We start from the raw sequence: 16,417 nt of genomic DNA on the forward strand, positions 1-16,417 counted from the left end.
TACATTTTTGGAATTTCATTATATACATCATCGCACGAACTGCGCTCTTCAAGAATGTGGTTAACGTTGGATCAGTTTGCAGAAGGAAATTCACAGAAAATGATTACACAGCAAGAACAACTTACAGGCAGGAATATTACGTTAATTAAATGGTCTCAAATGGAATTTTGTACAGCTATGGGCTACCTTTTCATTTTTTTTTATACTGTTTACATGCTATTTTGTTCAGTAAAGCTCCAGGATAGAGAAGCTTCTCTGTCACTGTGTGTGTTTTATTATCCTCACCAGCAAGTTAAGCCTTAATGCTTCAAATATTAAAAAATAATCTTTTCTTTTATTCTGTTTGGCTTCAGTGAATTTAATAAAAATCCTTGACTGAAATATTAATACATTTGCAATATAGAAAATAGCTAGATCCTGACAAACAGCAGCCAAATGTGACACAGTCAGACACAAATCCACGGTAGAAAATGTTACACACTATATCAGACTGTGAAAATACCTTATGAGAAAGGGAGTCAAAAATCCCCCAGAACAGCTTCTCTGTCAAGTGCAATTCCTCCTCTGAGGCCAAACCAAAGCTCCCCCATCCAGAAGGAAGGCAGTAATATTTCCAGCTCAGCTCATAATGGTTTGTCAGGAGCTACAAACAAAGAAAAATATATATTCACGACATGAGGTGCATTGCTGTTTTGCAGCATACCGTAAAGCAGATTCCAAGCAAGATTTTTCAGAAGCATGAATAAGATTGTTAGGGCTTTTTCACATAAGCGTGTCCCTTGTGGGAATCACGCTCCGTGTGAGAGAGGGATTGTGCGTTCTGGACTTAGGAAGCGGTTGGCATTATAATGATTTATAATGCTGGGTGCCTGTCTGACCTTTCTGTAATGGAATCATACGGACATAAAGCTGTCACTATGATTCCATTACAGAAAGGTCATGCAAAGGCACCCAGCATTGTAAATCATGATAATGTCATGTGCTTCCTAAGTCCAGAACGCATGATCCCTCTCTCATACGGAGCATGATTCCCGCAAGGGACACGCTTGTGTGAAAGAGCCCTTATACTTGGTGTATGACAGTCAAAAGAATATGACTTAACATCAGCAATATAAAAGGCCTCTTTCACACAAGTGATATGGATTGAGTCAGGATATGTTCAGGAAAAAACTGATGGTTTAGCAAGCAAGTTCAATCACTTTTATCATCTTTTTCAGTACCAGATTGTATCCGAATTACATTCATTTTTTACAAGCGTGAAGACAAACAAAAGAATAACAATCTACATCCGAGTACAGAGAAGAGCTACTTCTATAACGGTCATAGAATTGGTTGCCTGCTGCCTAGGGATCGACCGATTATGGGTTTTACCGATAATATCGGCCGATATTCAGGATTTTGACCGTTATCGGTATCGGCATCTATTTTGCCGATATTCCGAAAACGTATTGGGAACACAGATCGCGCTGCTCTCAGCGCTCTCCACATTCCCTCAGCAGCACAGGGGAGAAGGAAGCAGTGTCTCCCTCCCCCTGTGATGCTGCTGCCGCTGCCGCCAATGAGAGGAGAGCAGACAAGAGGAGGGGAGGGGCTGTGTTGCAACTGCGCCACCAATGATGTTAACTTACTCATTCATTCAAATTGAACAGGAGGCGGGAGCTGGCTGCAGAATCACATAGCCGGCAACCGACCTCTATGAGCGGTAGCTGTGATCTGCGGTAGTTAACCCCTCAGGTGCCGCGGATCGCAGCTACCGCTCATAGAGGTCGGAAGCCGGCTATGTGATTCTGCAGCCAGCTCCCACCTTCTGTATAGGAATAAATGAGCGATTTATGTTCATTGGTGGCGCAGTGTGCCCCCCCAAGCCCCCCAGTATTAATCATTGGTGGCGCAGTGCGCCCTCCCAAGCCCTCCAGTATTAATCATTGGTGGCGCAGTGCGCCACCCACCCCCACCCCAGTATTAAAAACATTGGTGGCGCAGTGCGCCCCCCACCCCAGTATTAAAAACATTGGTGGCGCAGTGCGCCCCCCCGCCCAAGCCCCCCCAGTTTTAATCATTGGTGGCAGTGGCCACAGGGTCCCCTCTCCCCTCCTCCTCCGATCGGAGCCCCAGCAGTGTAAGCCTGGGGCTCCATTCGGTTACCATGGCAGCCAGGACGCTATTGAAGCCCTGGCTGCCATGGTAAGCTCCATGCTGCTGTGTGCACAGAGCACAGAGCAGCAGGGACAGTGTGAGTTCCTATTCACCCTATTAGAGCTCTGTCAGGGTGAATAGGACAAGGGTTCTAGTCCCTAAGGGGGCTAAAAGTTAGTAAAAAAAAAAAAATACAAAATAAAAATATTAAGTATAAATGAAAAAGAAAGATTTACAAAAAAAAACAACACATTAACAATAAAAATATTCATTTTCAGCAGATTTGTGTAGGATTTTTTTTTTTTTCAAAAATGAAATTTCACAGAATATCGGTATAAATTATCGGCTATCGGATTCCACAGGATCTGGGATAATTATCCCTATTCGCATGATCGGTGAGGGTCCCAATGGTAGGACCCCCCGTATCTAATAGTGATGAGCGGCAGGGGTCATATTCGAATTTGCGATATTTCGCGAATATTTTGTAGAATATTCGTAGAATATTCGCAAATTCGAATATTCGTTATATTCTACGATTTTTTTACTTGAAAAATCGGCAATGTAATAATCGTGTAATATGCAAATTTTCGGAATGCGAATTTCTATTGCAAATTTTTCACACAACTATTAGACAAAGAAGATTATAGCACTATATTAGCTAAATTGCTCTATATAATTTTTTTTTCCGAATATTCGCTATATTGCTATATATTCTTGTTTTAGAATATTACAAATATTCGAAATTACGAATATATATCACTATATTCAAAATATTCGCGAATTTTCGAAGTACCTATATTCGCGATAAAAATTTGAAATTCTAATATTCGTGATCAACACTAGTATCTAACAGTTATCTGCTATCCTGTGGATGGAGGATAACTTTACATAACAGGAATGCTCCTTTAAGTACAGTTTCACAGTGAACATTTAAAAAGAACCTGGCTGTCACCATGAAATGCAGTGCAATCTGCAGGCAGCATGTTATCGAGGAGGAGGAGTTGAGATGATGGATACATAGTTTTGTAATTCATAAATTGAAATCCCTGCTCTTTTTTAGTTCAGTTGTACACATCTTATCAGTGATTAATGACATTCCCATTTGCATGCTCCAAGCAGCTGCAGATTGTTGGGAAGGCAGCGTTCCCTCCTGACAGTCGGCTGCTCATTCAGTGGAGGAGACCGATGTCTTTACATGCAGTGATCACCTCCACAGTATGAGAACGAGAGGTCACTATTGCGATCGCTCATCCTCATACAGCTACATTGTTTCTGGGCAGATCACTGTTTAGAAATGATAATTTAGGTGCTTGCCTGAAAGACAGGATCACTCGATGAACAAGAGTTTCGCTCATTCATTGAGAGATCAGCGGCTCATTTACATGGGCAGATTGTCGGGAATGAGTGTTTGCAGGAACATTCAATCCCGATAATCTGTCAGAGAATCTGCCTGTGTAAATCCACCTTTAGATTCTATATAGAGATAGCTGTCAGTCACTGATAACTACTCAAGGAGGTGTTCTCAGTGATTGATAGAATTATCTGTGTAAGGCCTCTTTCACACGACCGTTTTTTTTTTCCGTTTTGCGGGCCGTTTTTTGCATTCCGTATACGGTCCGTATACGGAACCATTCATTTCAATGGTTCCGCAAAAAAAAACGGAATGTACTCCGTATGCATTCCGTTTCCGTATTTCTGTTTTTCCGTTCCGTAGAAAGATAGAACATGTCCTATATTTGGCCGCAAATCACATTCCGTGGCTCCATTAAAGTCTATGGGTCCGCAAAAAAACGGAATGCATACGGAAATGCATCCGTATGTCTTCCGTATCTGTTCCATTTTTTGCGGAACCATCTATTGAAAATGTTATGCCCAGCCCAATTTTTTCTATGAAATTACTGTATACTGTATATGCCATACGGAAAAACGGAACGGAAAAACGGAACGGAAACGGAAACACAACGGAAACAAAAAACGGAACAACGGATCCGTTTAAAACGGACCGCAAAACACTGAAACACTGAACCGTTGTTCCGTTTTTTGTTTCCGTTGTGTTTCCGTTTCCGTTCCGTTTTTCCGTATGGCAAATACAGTATACAGTAATTTCATAGAAAAAATTGGGCTGGGCATAATATTTTAAATAGATGGTTCCGCAAAAAACAGAACGGATACGGAAGACATACGGATGCATTTCCGTATGCATTCCGTTTTTTTGCGGACCCATAGACTTTAATGGAGCCACGGAACGTGATTTGCGGCCAAATATAGGACATGTTCTATCTTTCAACGGAACGGAAAAACGGAAATACGGAAACGGAATGCATACGGAGTACATTCCGTTTTTTTTGCGGAACCATTGAAATGAATGGTTCCGTATACGGACCGTATACGGAACGCAAAAAACGGCCCGCAAAACGGAAAAAAAAAAACGGTCGTGTGAAAGAGGCCAAAGCCATACTGTCGTGTGAAAGAGGCCTAAAGGTGGATTTACTTGTTCCTGCAAACGCTCATTCCAGATAATCTCGCCATCAAAATGTGCCGCCGATCATCTTATGAACAAGCGAAACACTCGTTCATTGGGTAATCTTGTAGTTTGTGTAGGCACACCAACCATCATTCCTGGGCAGCAGATCGTACTGTCTAAACAGCAATCTGCTGCCCAGAAACATTGATTCTGTATGAGGACAAGGGATCACTATAGCGATCCGTTCTTTTCATACTGTGAAGGAGATCACTGCATCTAAATGCAGCGGTATCCTTCACTGAGCGAGCAGTCGACTATCGAGAAGGAAAGCTTCCTTCCTAACAATCCTCTGTCACATTGTGCAGAGTAAACCCGCCTTTAGAGTGTATACTGAGATAGTGGTCAATCACTGATATTTGTACACGGGGGAGGTGTTATCAGTGATCGTTTGTATTCTCTGTGTAAGTGTGTATACATAGATAGCTGTCAGTCACTGATAGTTGTACACGGGGGAGGTGGTATCAGTGATTGTTTGTATTCCCTGTGTAAGGAAAGTGTGTATACATAGATAGCTGTCAGTCACTGATAGCTATAGCTGTACATGGGGGAGGCTTTATCAGTGATTGTTAGCATTCTCTGTGTAAGTGTGTATACAGATATAGCTGTCAGTCACTGATAGCTGTACACGGCGGAGGTGTTATCAGTGATTGATAGCATTCTCTGTGTAAGTGTGTATACAAAGATAGCTGTACAGGGGGAGATGTTATCAATGACTGATTCTCTGTGTAAGACCTCATGCACACGAATGTGTGTCACCCGGGCCCCTGCTGCAGACCACAAATGATCCGGCATTAATGCATTTCAATGGAAAATAATGCCACAGCATGCTGCGGTATTTTATCCGGCCAAATACCGTAAGAGGGACTGAACTGAAGACATCCTGATGCATACTGAACGGATTGCCCTCCATTCAGAATGCATTAGAATAAAACTGATCAGTTTTTTTCCAGGATTGAGCCCCTAGGACGGAACTAAATACCGGAAAACTTTAACACTGCAAGTGTGAAAGTACCCTTAAAATGAATGTATCATCATAAAATTATCAATCTATTCTTCAAATCATATAAACATATACAATTAAGAATGTTTGTAATTACATTTTTTAATTTTCCATGTCACTATCTATATTCAAAAAATCCTGAAATCCTGCATTTTATACGATGGCCACTAAGCCTAAAAATAGGTGGACATATACCATTTTCTGTAAAGACCACTTTTCAACAGTCATCTTATTGTCATCACAGGCAGGATGACAAATACCGATAACACTTCTGTGTAGATAAGACAGGATGCACTATTCACAATATAACCTAAAGAAAGAAAACACAAGAGCCACCATTCACAATAAGTGATGGATGCAGCTTATCTACTACTGCTCCCTGCACAATGACTGAGCAGACTCAATACTGAGTGCTATGCTAGCCAAGGATGCCACACAACTGTTTAACATACTGTAAGTGAGAGTTCACCCTCCTATTCCAAACCTTTGGCAAAGAAAGAAGTGAAATGGGAGCAGCCAGTAAATGTGCTCTTATCAGAGAAGACACAGATGCATGTGGGTATTATATACTTTGTAGCTAGTATGGTACAATTGACAATGGCTGACAATGTCATTGGGGCCCCATGGTTGGCACTGAGCATCCCAAAAATGTGCATGTTTGGCATAATAGTCTTGCGACTTTTACCTCTTTTTATCCCATTTTTGGAAGTTGGCAGGTATCTGAGCATGCAATGTACAGTAACACAACCTATTATGTTCATACTGGGTTATGAATTATGCTTATAAGCTACCTTCAGAGGCATTTTACAGTATTCGTTGAGCAATGGGACATCAAAAACCAGACGCCGCAGGAGCTGCTGAAGCATGGAAGGCCGCATATGACTGAAAAGAAAAGGAAAAGTTTGCATGACTGAGGTGACAAAATATTTTATTTTTTCATGGAAAAGCATCATTTCATATCCATATGTGCTTACATTTCCTGTTATTCAGGCTGCAGGCTTAAAGGGTTTCTGTCACCTGAAAAATGGGTATTAAGCTGGCTGACATTAGCGATGTGCTAATGTCAGCTGAACATAACTGTATCAGTGCCATCTCACCGCCTGCTGCCGTTATTAAGAAAAACGAACTATTATAATATGCTAATTAGCCTCTAGGAGCAGGGGGGGGGGGGCGTTGCCCCTGCTCCTAGAGGCTCCGTTCTCCCACCTCTGGCCACGCCCTGCTACGCTACATTGACAGGGGCAGGCATAGTTGGTCTCCTACCTCCAGCCCTGACTGCAGTGTAAATCTCGCGCCGAGATTTACACTGCAGTCAGGGGAGGAGGTAGGAGACCAACGATGCCTGCCCCTGTCAATGTAGTGTGGCCAGAGGTGGTAGACCGGAGCCTCTAGGAGCAGGTGCAACGCCCCCCCCCCCCTGCTCCTAGAGGCTAATTAGCATATTATAATAGTTCGTTTTTCTCAATAACGGCAGCAGGCGGTGAGATGGCACTGATACAGTTATGTTCAGCTGACATTAGCACATCGCTAATGTCAGCCAGCTTAATACCCATTTTTCAGGTGACAGAAGCCCTTTAATGACTAGACCTTGCCCTTATGTACCATACTTAGGTGGATCACCTTATATCTCACTTTATTTACACATAAAAAATACGCATAAGACACAGATCTCCATGACAACAACGGACGCAGCCTTGACATCCACTGCTTCTCATGTCTGCACAATACCTACATCAAAGAGGTTATTGTTTGGGAGTTTGAAAGTGCGCATACCAATCCACAAAACTGCACCATTTCTTCAAGTTTTCACTATATAGAAGGGCAGGTAGACATAGTAGACATAAGCAGTAAAAGGTATAATACTATGGGGATCATTTTTCAATCTGAAATACACCTAGATTTGGCGTATTTCAGGCACAGATTGTGGTGCAACAGCTAGTTGCGCCACAATCTACGAGTTCTCCCAGCTCACGCCAGGTCTAAAATTGTGGCCGTGGCGTGGTCGGGGACAGGCCGTCAGGCCCGTCTGATTTGCAATTTTCTATGCCTGTTTTAGGGCTCATTCACACGAACGTGTGCTGCCCGTTGCCCGTAGTACCTTGTGTGTACAACAGAAGTCAAACAGTCCAAACATATAAGTCTGTCTAGCAGAACCATAAAATGCTTGTGTGTTTAAAAATGCATCTTTTTTTAATATATTTTTAAGGTATTCTTCAAAAATAGAAAATGTTTTAATCTTACTGGCATATTGAAAGCAGACATTCTTCAATGGTGTCTCTCTGAGCTTTGGTTAGAGAACGCCCCTTGGACAGTCTATATATTGTATGCAGGGTAGAATCAATTAATGCTGCATAGTGCTCGGTGCCCGAAAAGAGAGGAGCACAGCGGGTGAGCAATGGGAGTACCGCTGAGCAAATATATCGATTCAAGGCAAGAGCCATCTCTGTGACACTCAGGGAAGCCTGTAAAAAGATGCAATTTCTTTAAGACATAGTATTAGTAGTAGAGATACCGTTACAGTGGTATAGAGAGTGTAGGCTAAGAAAAACTAACAGGTACATTGAAATGAATCTACATACAAGTATAGATAATATGCATTGTAGAGTACGATAGGTAGGTGACTAAAGACAGTAATGCAGATTTGGGACAAAAGGACTATGACAATTCTGCAACTTAGACACTGGGTTTACACCAGAACATTTCTCAAATCAAAAATCTGCAAAATCTGTTAAAGGGACTTTCCTGGAATTTACAATTATGAATCGATGGTAATTGCATTTTCTAAATTTCATCCTGGATATAAAAATAAGCAGCTCTTCTTCCGCCCCACAGAATTTTCTCTATTTCTTGGTACACTGAAGAAGTGAATTACACATCTCCTGACATCTAGACAGTTGAGCTTCTGCTCCTAAATTTTCGGATATGGGATTTTTACAAAAAATGGCAAAGTTACAGCAACTAAATAAAGTTTTAAAGCAAATCTATTATCACTTATTGTGCAGACAGTGCAGCTTGAGGTGGGTACAGGAGCAATAGTGGTCAAGGCATCCAGGAAGTCTGAAATGGTATTAAGATACTGGTGAAGTTGCTCTTGGCGACAATGCTAAATGGTTAGCTTTTATCTTGGGTGGGCCAGTGCGCTCCATGGCCTCTGCAAACGGTTACAGCAGTGGCTGTGAAACCACTGTGACAACCAAACAGACTGGACTTGGGGCTACTCCTAAGGGTGTTATCCTGGCAGTCCTCTAGTTTTCACCCTTTAACTCCTGTACAGAGATCTGGACTTCACTGCAGGGGAACAACTAGGCTGCTGCCTCCTGGAGCAGTATCTGTTTGGTTGACTGCTGACCAATAGGGGTCAAAAGACACTGGTATGGACCACTGAGGGATCAGTCAGCGCAGACAGAGTACATGCAGTCCAATAAACAGTTCGAAGTCAGAGTAGGCAGCAAGGGTTCAAATCTGGAAACCAGGCAGAGTCTGTAAATGGGCAGACAAATGAAACTATAGGATATTTTCAGGGAACCAGCAAGCTATACAACCTATTGCTCAGGCACTTTCCCATAGGGGGAGATGCATAAGTTACCACAAGGTGGCCAGCCATTGACTAGTGACAATTAGGGTGTGTGCTGGCCCTTTAAAGATCCAGAGAGAGCATGTGCACCCTGTGGGTAGAGGAAGATAGGCCCTGAGAGAAAGCTGGCCACAGTTGCATGAAGGGACAGGGCAGACTGCCAGGGAAAAGGGAGCAGTGAACGGCAGGTCCACACCACTAGGTACTAGGGGGAACAAGTGAGCAGAAGATGGCTGCCACTGCAACATCTTGTAAGGGGGTGAAAGGAGATAGACTTCATATTATATTCAGATTTTATGCCAGGGGAGATTTCTCTCTCTTGTAGCGCTGTTGTGGAGGTCTGCTTTTTTCTCAGTACCTGCGCAACTCTTGTCCATGGGTTGTGATTAGCATTACAACGTATCCCTATTCAAGAGAATGCCACTGATCTGCAATACCAGACACAGCCCATGGATAAAGCTAGATTCTTATCCATTAAATCAAGCAAAAATACAGAGACAACAAAAGCACGCCAGCAAATTAAAAAAAGACGAAAATACTAGGAAAAATGCACACGAGCACAAAATACACTTTCAATTTACAACTTCATCATAGCAGCAGAATTAATAAAGTTGTAAAAGTTCTTAAAGGGAGTCTGTCAGTTACTTTGAGCATTTTAGATCGCTCATATGACAGTTTAGATCTTTTTTATCGCTCACCGGTCACCGCCAGGCCCACGCATGCACACTGCTCTGCCCACTATGGGCAGAGGAGGCAATGGTGTTAATAGCGCACATGCGCGGGCCTGGTGGTGACCGCTGCTCGTGTGAGAACTAAACCAGAGCAGGAGAATGAATAAGGAGAGGAGGGCAGGCCAAAGGAATCCAAGGGGAGCGGTTATCTGGGCACACCAGAGAGGGGCCAGGGCACTTGCAGTCATAACGTCGCCCCTGCATATCATTATAAAGTGTTTTTTTCTGTTTATGTACAAGTGAAAGAAACAATACAGGTAGTATTTTTAAAGGGAACTTGTCATCAACTTTGTGTTGCCCATACTAACGGCAGAAAAAAGTAGAGACAGGTGAGTAGATTTCAGCGGTCTGTCATTTAGAAGTTAAAAGTAAGTGGTTGCCGAGAACCAACATCACAATCATTGCAGACTGGGCCTGGAAAAGAGTCAGGGCCACCTGAGAAGAGTCCTGGTTATTCATGAAGTCCTGCTGATGACTGACCGTCTTCTACCTAGTTTTCTCCCTTTCTCTCTAGGAGAGAACTGCCAATCATCAGCAGATGGGTGAGAGCAGGAGATTAGGAATAACCAGGACTCTTCTCATGTAGATTTGACAAGGCCTGGGCTGCAATGATTATGATGCTGGTTCTCAGCAACCTCTTACTTTTAGCTCATGAGTGACACACCGCTGACATCAGCATTTCTGTCACTACTTTATGCTGCCCTCCGTGAGATCAGCATAAAGTTGATGACAGGTTCCCTTTAAGTTGGGCAACTGTGCTAAATCTTCATATGAGTGGAATAAAACGCTCAAAGTAGCCGACAGACTCCCTTTAAACTAACATTATTTCATTTTTTCTATAGCCGCACTTAAACTCTCCTGGAAACGATAAAGCTTCACTCCAGTTAATTATTGTCATAATTTTATTTCCTTAAAATAACTCGCTATTATTTAAGTTTACCTGTCAAATTAAATACAATGCAACCTGCAGGCAGCATGTTACAGAGCAGCAGGAGCTGAGTAGACTATTATATACATTTGTGGATTAAGTTCAAGAACAACTTGTAATTTCATCCATTTAGATCCCTCATGTTTCCATGCTTAGTCCAGTGGGTGGTCCTACTTAGTGATGGACAGCTCCCGGTATGCACACATTTACAGAAAAGGCAGTCACTGGCTGATTAGGACCATACACTGAACTCTTAAGCTTAGAATGAGCAGAGATTAAAATGAATAAGTAACAAGATGTAATTGAACTTTTCTATCAAACCTACAGTGCTGCCCATAACTATTCATACCCCAGGCAGATTTTGACTTAAAGTTACTTTTATTCAACCAGTAAGTAAATATTTGACGGGAAATGACATAGGTGTCTCCAAAAAGATAAGACTATGTACAAGAGGCATTATTGTGGAAAAAAACATTTCTCAGCTTTTAATTACATTTGAGCAAAAAGTGTCCAGTCCAAAATTATTCATACCCTTCACAAACTGTCACAGTCTGTGGGAAAATCTAAAGTTCTATACCATTCCGAAAAGTCCAAGCTGTTCTAAAGCCTCCTAATTACCCCGATTAATTGGGAACAGCTGTTTTAATCAACTCAACAGGTGAAAAATGTAAATAAAAGCTGAGAAATGTTTTCCCCCACAATAATGCCTCTTGTACATCGTCTTATTATCTTTTGGGAGACACCTATGTCATTTCCCATCAAAAAATTACTTGCTGGCTGAATAAAAGTAACATTAAGTCAAAATCTGCCAGGGGTATGAATAATTATGGGCAGCACTGTGTATATCAGTCTGCTCAGCTTCCTTCTGCGCTACATTGCCATTGTGATAGGGTTGGTTTAAGGGACATATGGAGTGTTCTAGCTCCCCCTGCTGACTCCTATAAGTAGAATTCAGTTTTCCTCTATTTTCTGTAAGTTTCATGCTCTTTTCACAATGTTGCTGGATAACAGCAGACCACCTCTAGAAGAATAACAGTGTTTTTGCTTTGCTCAAAAAAACTTTTTGGAGTGTGCTGCAATAAAACTTACTGTGTCGAGAGATGCTGATGCTCTCAGATCAGGTAAGAAGGCCACCTCCAGTAAATGAAGGAGGAAGCTTTGGTCCTTAATACCATAGACACGGTCCAGGAAAAGTACCATAGGGGCTTTGTGATCAGGGCAGAAGCTGGCTGCCATATCCGGTTCAAATACTGTGCCATCTGAAAAAAAAAGTCAAATACAAATTCTTTTAGGGCTCTTCCACATCGGCACTTTTTTTCCCCATTCTTCTTATAGGAGCAGAAGAATGAAAATAATGGCAGTGGCAGATTTATCATATAACTGACAGGAACAGAGCCTAACAGATCCCATTAACTATAAAGGAATCCGTTAGGTTTCCGTTTGGGAGAGCATTTTTGTTTACCGCATCCTGCATGAAAGTTAGCCAAGCACTGCACTCGTCTGTCTATGGAACCACCCTAGAGATGAATGGAGCAGCAGTGGGCATGCTCAACCTGCTGCTCTGTTTATTTTGGGGTCCCTGACGTGATCAGTGTGGGTCCCAGTGGTAGGATCCGCACCGATCTAATAATTATCCCCTATCCTACGTCACAACCGGAATACCTCTTTAATTTACAATTATGTCTCATACAATCTTGTGTATTTATGGCAGTAATTTCCATTATACTGTACTTTTTCTGTGATTAGGTTTTACGTCTGACTTTGGCTTAAAAATACTGATCTAAATAATTCTATTCTTCCTGGAGATACAATGAGATAACTTCATTAATAACAGGTGACTGGTTGCTAAATGACATGTACATAAACATATATGAGAGAAATGCAGCAAAGCCATGTTTCTAAATGTACACTCATTGGTTTTCCGTAGGTCTGCAGGCGAATTTACTGAATAACCTTGGTTCAGTGTGTTATTACTACCTCTGTATAAAGCTTCATTCACAATGAACGAGAAATATTTGATAAAACCTGGATTAGATCCTGTTTCCATCATTCGTTCTACTGGATCTGATCCGATTTTGGCACTGAAATATATGTCATTTGCTCATCTGGCTATAATACATCCAGATCAGGTCCTGGGAGATCTTACCTTTGTTAAATGCGGGCAGTTTTAATGGGATGCTAATAATCCCAACAAGATCTTCTGTGGGCACCAAGGATCGGAGGATGGAGCGAATTCGTATAGCTTCACCTTTACCAGCTTGGATCAGCTACAGACACAACAGGAATTCAGCACTTAACATACCGTACACAGGTGCTTTCATCACACACATTTATAATTAAGCATCCATTAAAGGAAATGGTAATTGCAGTTCGTGATACTGCAAATGTATTTTGTCTGCATGCTACAAAGTAGACGGTTCATGCCCCCTACTTGTATTCATAGCAGAACTGCCAGCTAAATGTAAAAGACGACAGCTAGTCATAAGATCAATTATCACTAACTAGGACTTTTTACTTGTAGTTTAATAAAGAACAGGCTAAAGCCACTGAATTACCTTAATGTGCACATTGAGACATTGCATTAGTATAAAAGCACTTTATTCATTTTAAACTCTTCACCAACATAAAATATAAAGAGGTTCAATGGGATCAGAGACACAGATATTTCTTTTTTCCCCATAAGTCTTGCCATCCTGTCCATGAACCGTTTCTGGTATTGCATTACTGGCAGGGTCGGCGCTATAATAAGGCAGACCTTAGGGCGCAGAGACAGGGGGGGGGGGGGGGGGATGGGTGGAAAAAAAAATATTTTTTCTTTTTTAATACCCCGTATTTTTCGCCCCTGGGTCTTATGGGGCGAATACTTATGAAGTGCTTCTATTTTGGAAGCGCTTTATTAGTACCGGAGGACCGGGAAGCGGAAGGATCTGTACTCACCGCTTCCTGGACCTCCGCTCGGCTGTCTGCTTCGCAGAGCTGCGCACCATGTGACCTCGCTGTGCGCAGCCTTCACAGCTGACAGCCGAGAACCAGGAAGAAGAGAGAGAGAGCGCTGGTGGTGAGGAGCGGCGGCTGATGGCTGACATAGGGGGGCATGATGGCTGACATGGGGGGCATGATGGCTGACATGGGGGGCATGATGGCTGACATGGGGGGCATGATGGCTGACATGGGGGGCATGATGGCTGACATGGGGGGCATGATGGCTGACATGGGGGGCATGATGGCTGACATGGGGGGCATGATGGCTGACATGGGGGGCATGATGGCTGACATTGGGGGCATGATGGCTGACATTGGGGGCATGATGGCTGACATGGGGGGCATGATGGCTGACATGGGGGGCATGATGGCTGACATGGGGGGCATGATGGCTGACATGGGGGGCATGATTGATGGCGGGCATGATGGCTGACATGGGGGCTGATCTGAGGTCTGATTTACATTGGGGGTCCGATTGCTGGTCTGACCTGAGGTGCAATGGAAAATTTTTTTTTCTTATTATCCTCCTCTAAAACCTAGGTGCGTCTTATGGGCCGATGCGTCTTAGAGGGAGAAAAATACGGTCCTCAAACCAGCGATTGTCTGAAGCAGAGAGAAGCCAGCTGCTGCAGACGGGACCAGGGCCAGATAAGCTGCGAGGGGGGGCACCAAAATGTAGCTTCGCTTGTGTTGGCAAAAATCCTTGCACCGGCCCTGATTACTGGAGTTGCAATACAAGACAATGGCCATTGGCAAGAGGGGAGATTTAATAACTATGTATAAATATATCAGGGGTCAGTACAAAGATCTCTCCCATCATCTATTTATCTCCAGGACTGTGACAAGGGGACATCCTCTGCGTCTGGAGGGTAATAATATTACAGGTTATAGTTATTAGATTTCTGGAGAAAGGTCATTGACCCAGGAAGTCATTCTGATTGCCTGATTGGAGTCATTTTAACCCTAAAATAAGGAAAATTGGCTTCTACCTAACAGTTTATTTTTTGCCTTCCTCTGGATGAACTTGCAGGATGGACAAATGAACTGGATGGACAAATGTCTTTTTCGGCCTTACAAACTATGTTACTATGTTACTATAAGGGCTTGTTCACACGACCGCAAATTGCGGTCTGCAATGCACGGGCACCGACCGTGGCCCAGCTGCATGGGGATCGCGGACCCATTCACTTGAATGGGTCTGCGATCCATCCGTTCTGCAAAAAGATAGAGCAAGTGCTTCTGTAGTGTTCTGTTCCGTTCTTCTGTTCTGCACCTCCGGATTTGCGGACCCATTGAAGTGAATGGGTCTGCATCCGTGATGTGGAATGCACACGGAACGGTGCCCGTGTATTGCGGATCCGCAATATGGCAGCAGGCAGCACACGTTCGTGTGCATGAGCCCTAAAACAGGCATAGAAAATGGTAAACCCAACCACGCCCACAATTTTAGACCTGGTGTGAGCGTGGAGAAGTCGCAGATTGCAGCGCAACTAGCTGTTGCACCGCAATCTGCGCCTGAAATATGCCAAATTTAGGCTTTCGAGCTGTCTTACATTTAGACCTTTTTCTATGCCTAAGAGCTCATTCACATGGCCATAGGTGGAGGGCAACCTCCATACAGCCGCCGGCATGACTCCAGACCCATTCAACTTGAATGGATCTGCATTCGTCCGTTCCGCAAAAAGATAGAGCAAGTTCTATCTTTTTGCGGAACAGAAGTACGGAACAGAACCCCAAGGAAGCACTCTGTAGTGCCCCATTCCGCACCGTTCCGCATCTCCGGATTTGCGGATCCATTGAAGTGAATGGGTCCGCATCCGTGATACGGAATGCACAGGGAACAGTGCCCGTGTATTGCGGATCCGCAAATGCGGTCCGCAATGTGGCAACGGGCAGCACACGTTCGTGTGCATGAGCCCTAAGAGCGCTCTCGTTTCTGGGGAAATTTTTTTTGTATAATCACAGAGATGTACTTTAGGGCTCATGCACACGACCATTGGTGTTTTTGCACACGAATCCCTGCTGTGTGCGTTCTGCATTTTTCTTGACGGAATGTTCTGCCCTCTATAGAACTGTTCTATTCTTGCCCGTAAAATGGACAAGGACAGGACTTGTTCTATTTTTTGGGGGCCGCGGAACAGACATATGGATGCCGACAGCACACGGTGTGCTGTCCGCATGTTTTGCAGCCCCGTTGAAGTGAATGGGTCCGCATCTGACCAGCAAAAAAATGCCGATCGGATGCAGACAAAAATCATGTTCGTGTGCATGGGCCTTCAAAGTGCAGTGCAAGTTCAACTTTGTACAACATTTAGTTTACATGTACAGTAGGGTGAGCACAAAATATGCAGCATCTTGTACTGCTCTTAAAGGGGACCTCTCATTATGATTCTGGACTAGCATCCACAGTAATACATGAGTAGTCCAGATCGGTAGTTTTTATTTTCCTTCTCCCTCCCATTTCCCAACTCAGTGGTCAAAGCTCAAAGCTCCACTGAAATACAGTGTCTGGACGTTTGCACGTAGAATGGAGAGGTCTCCT

At 43.3% G+C, this 16,417-nt stretch overlaps 1 protein-coding gene across 1 annotated transcript in view; it reads right to left on the reverse strand.

Annotated features, from left to right (window-relative positions):
* The window catches only part of RYR3 (ryanodine receptor 3), a 734,312-nt gene that overhangs the window by 367,859 nt on the left and 350,036 nt on the right, over nt 1–16,417 (reverse strand). The window contains exons 46-50 of the mRNA XM_040412592.1: nt 13,040–13,160; nt 11,983–12,152; nt 7,902–8,122; nt 6,452–6,542; nt 503–643 (exon numbers count right to left, since the gene is read on the reverse strand). Of these exons, the coding sequence (XP_040268526.1) occupies nt 503–643; nt 6,452–6,542; nt 7,902–8,122; nt 11,983–12,152; nt 13,040–13,160 (744 nt within the window). The remainder of the gene's footprint in view (nt 1–502; nt 644–6,451; nt 6,543–7,901; nt 8,123–11,982; nt 12,153–13,039; nt 13,161–16,417) is intronic.

Source organism: Bufo bufo, chromosome 11 (genome assembly GCF_905171765.1).
Source record: "Bufo bufo chromosome 11, aBufBuf1.1, whole genome shotgun sequence".
Lineage (NCBI taxonomy): Eukaryota > Metazoa > Chordata > Amphibia > Anura > Bufonidae > Bufo > Bufo bufo.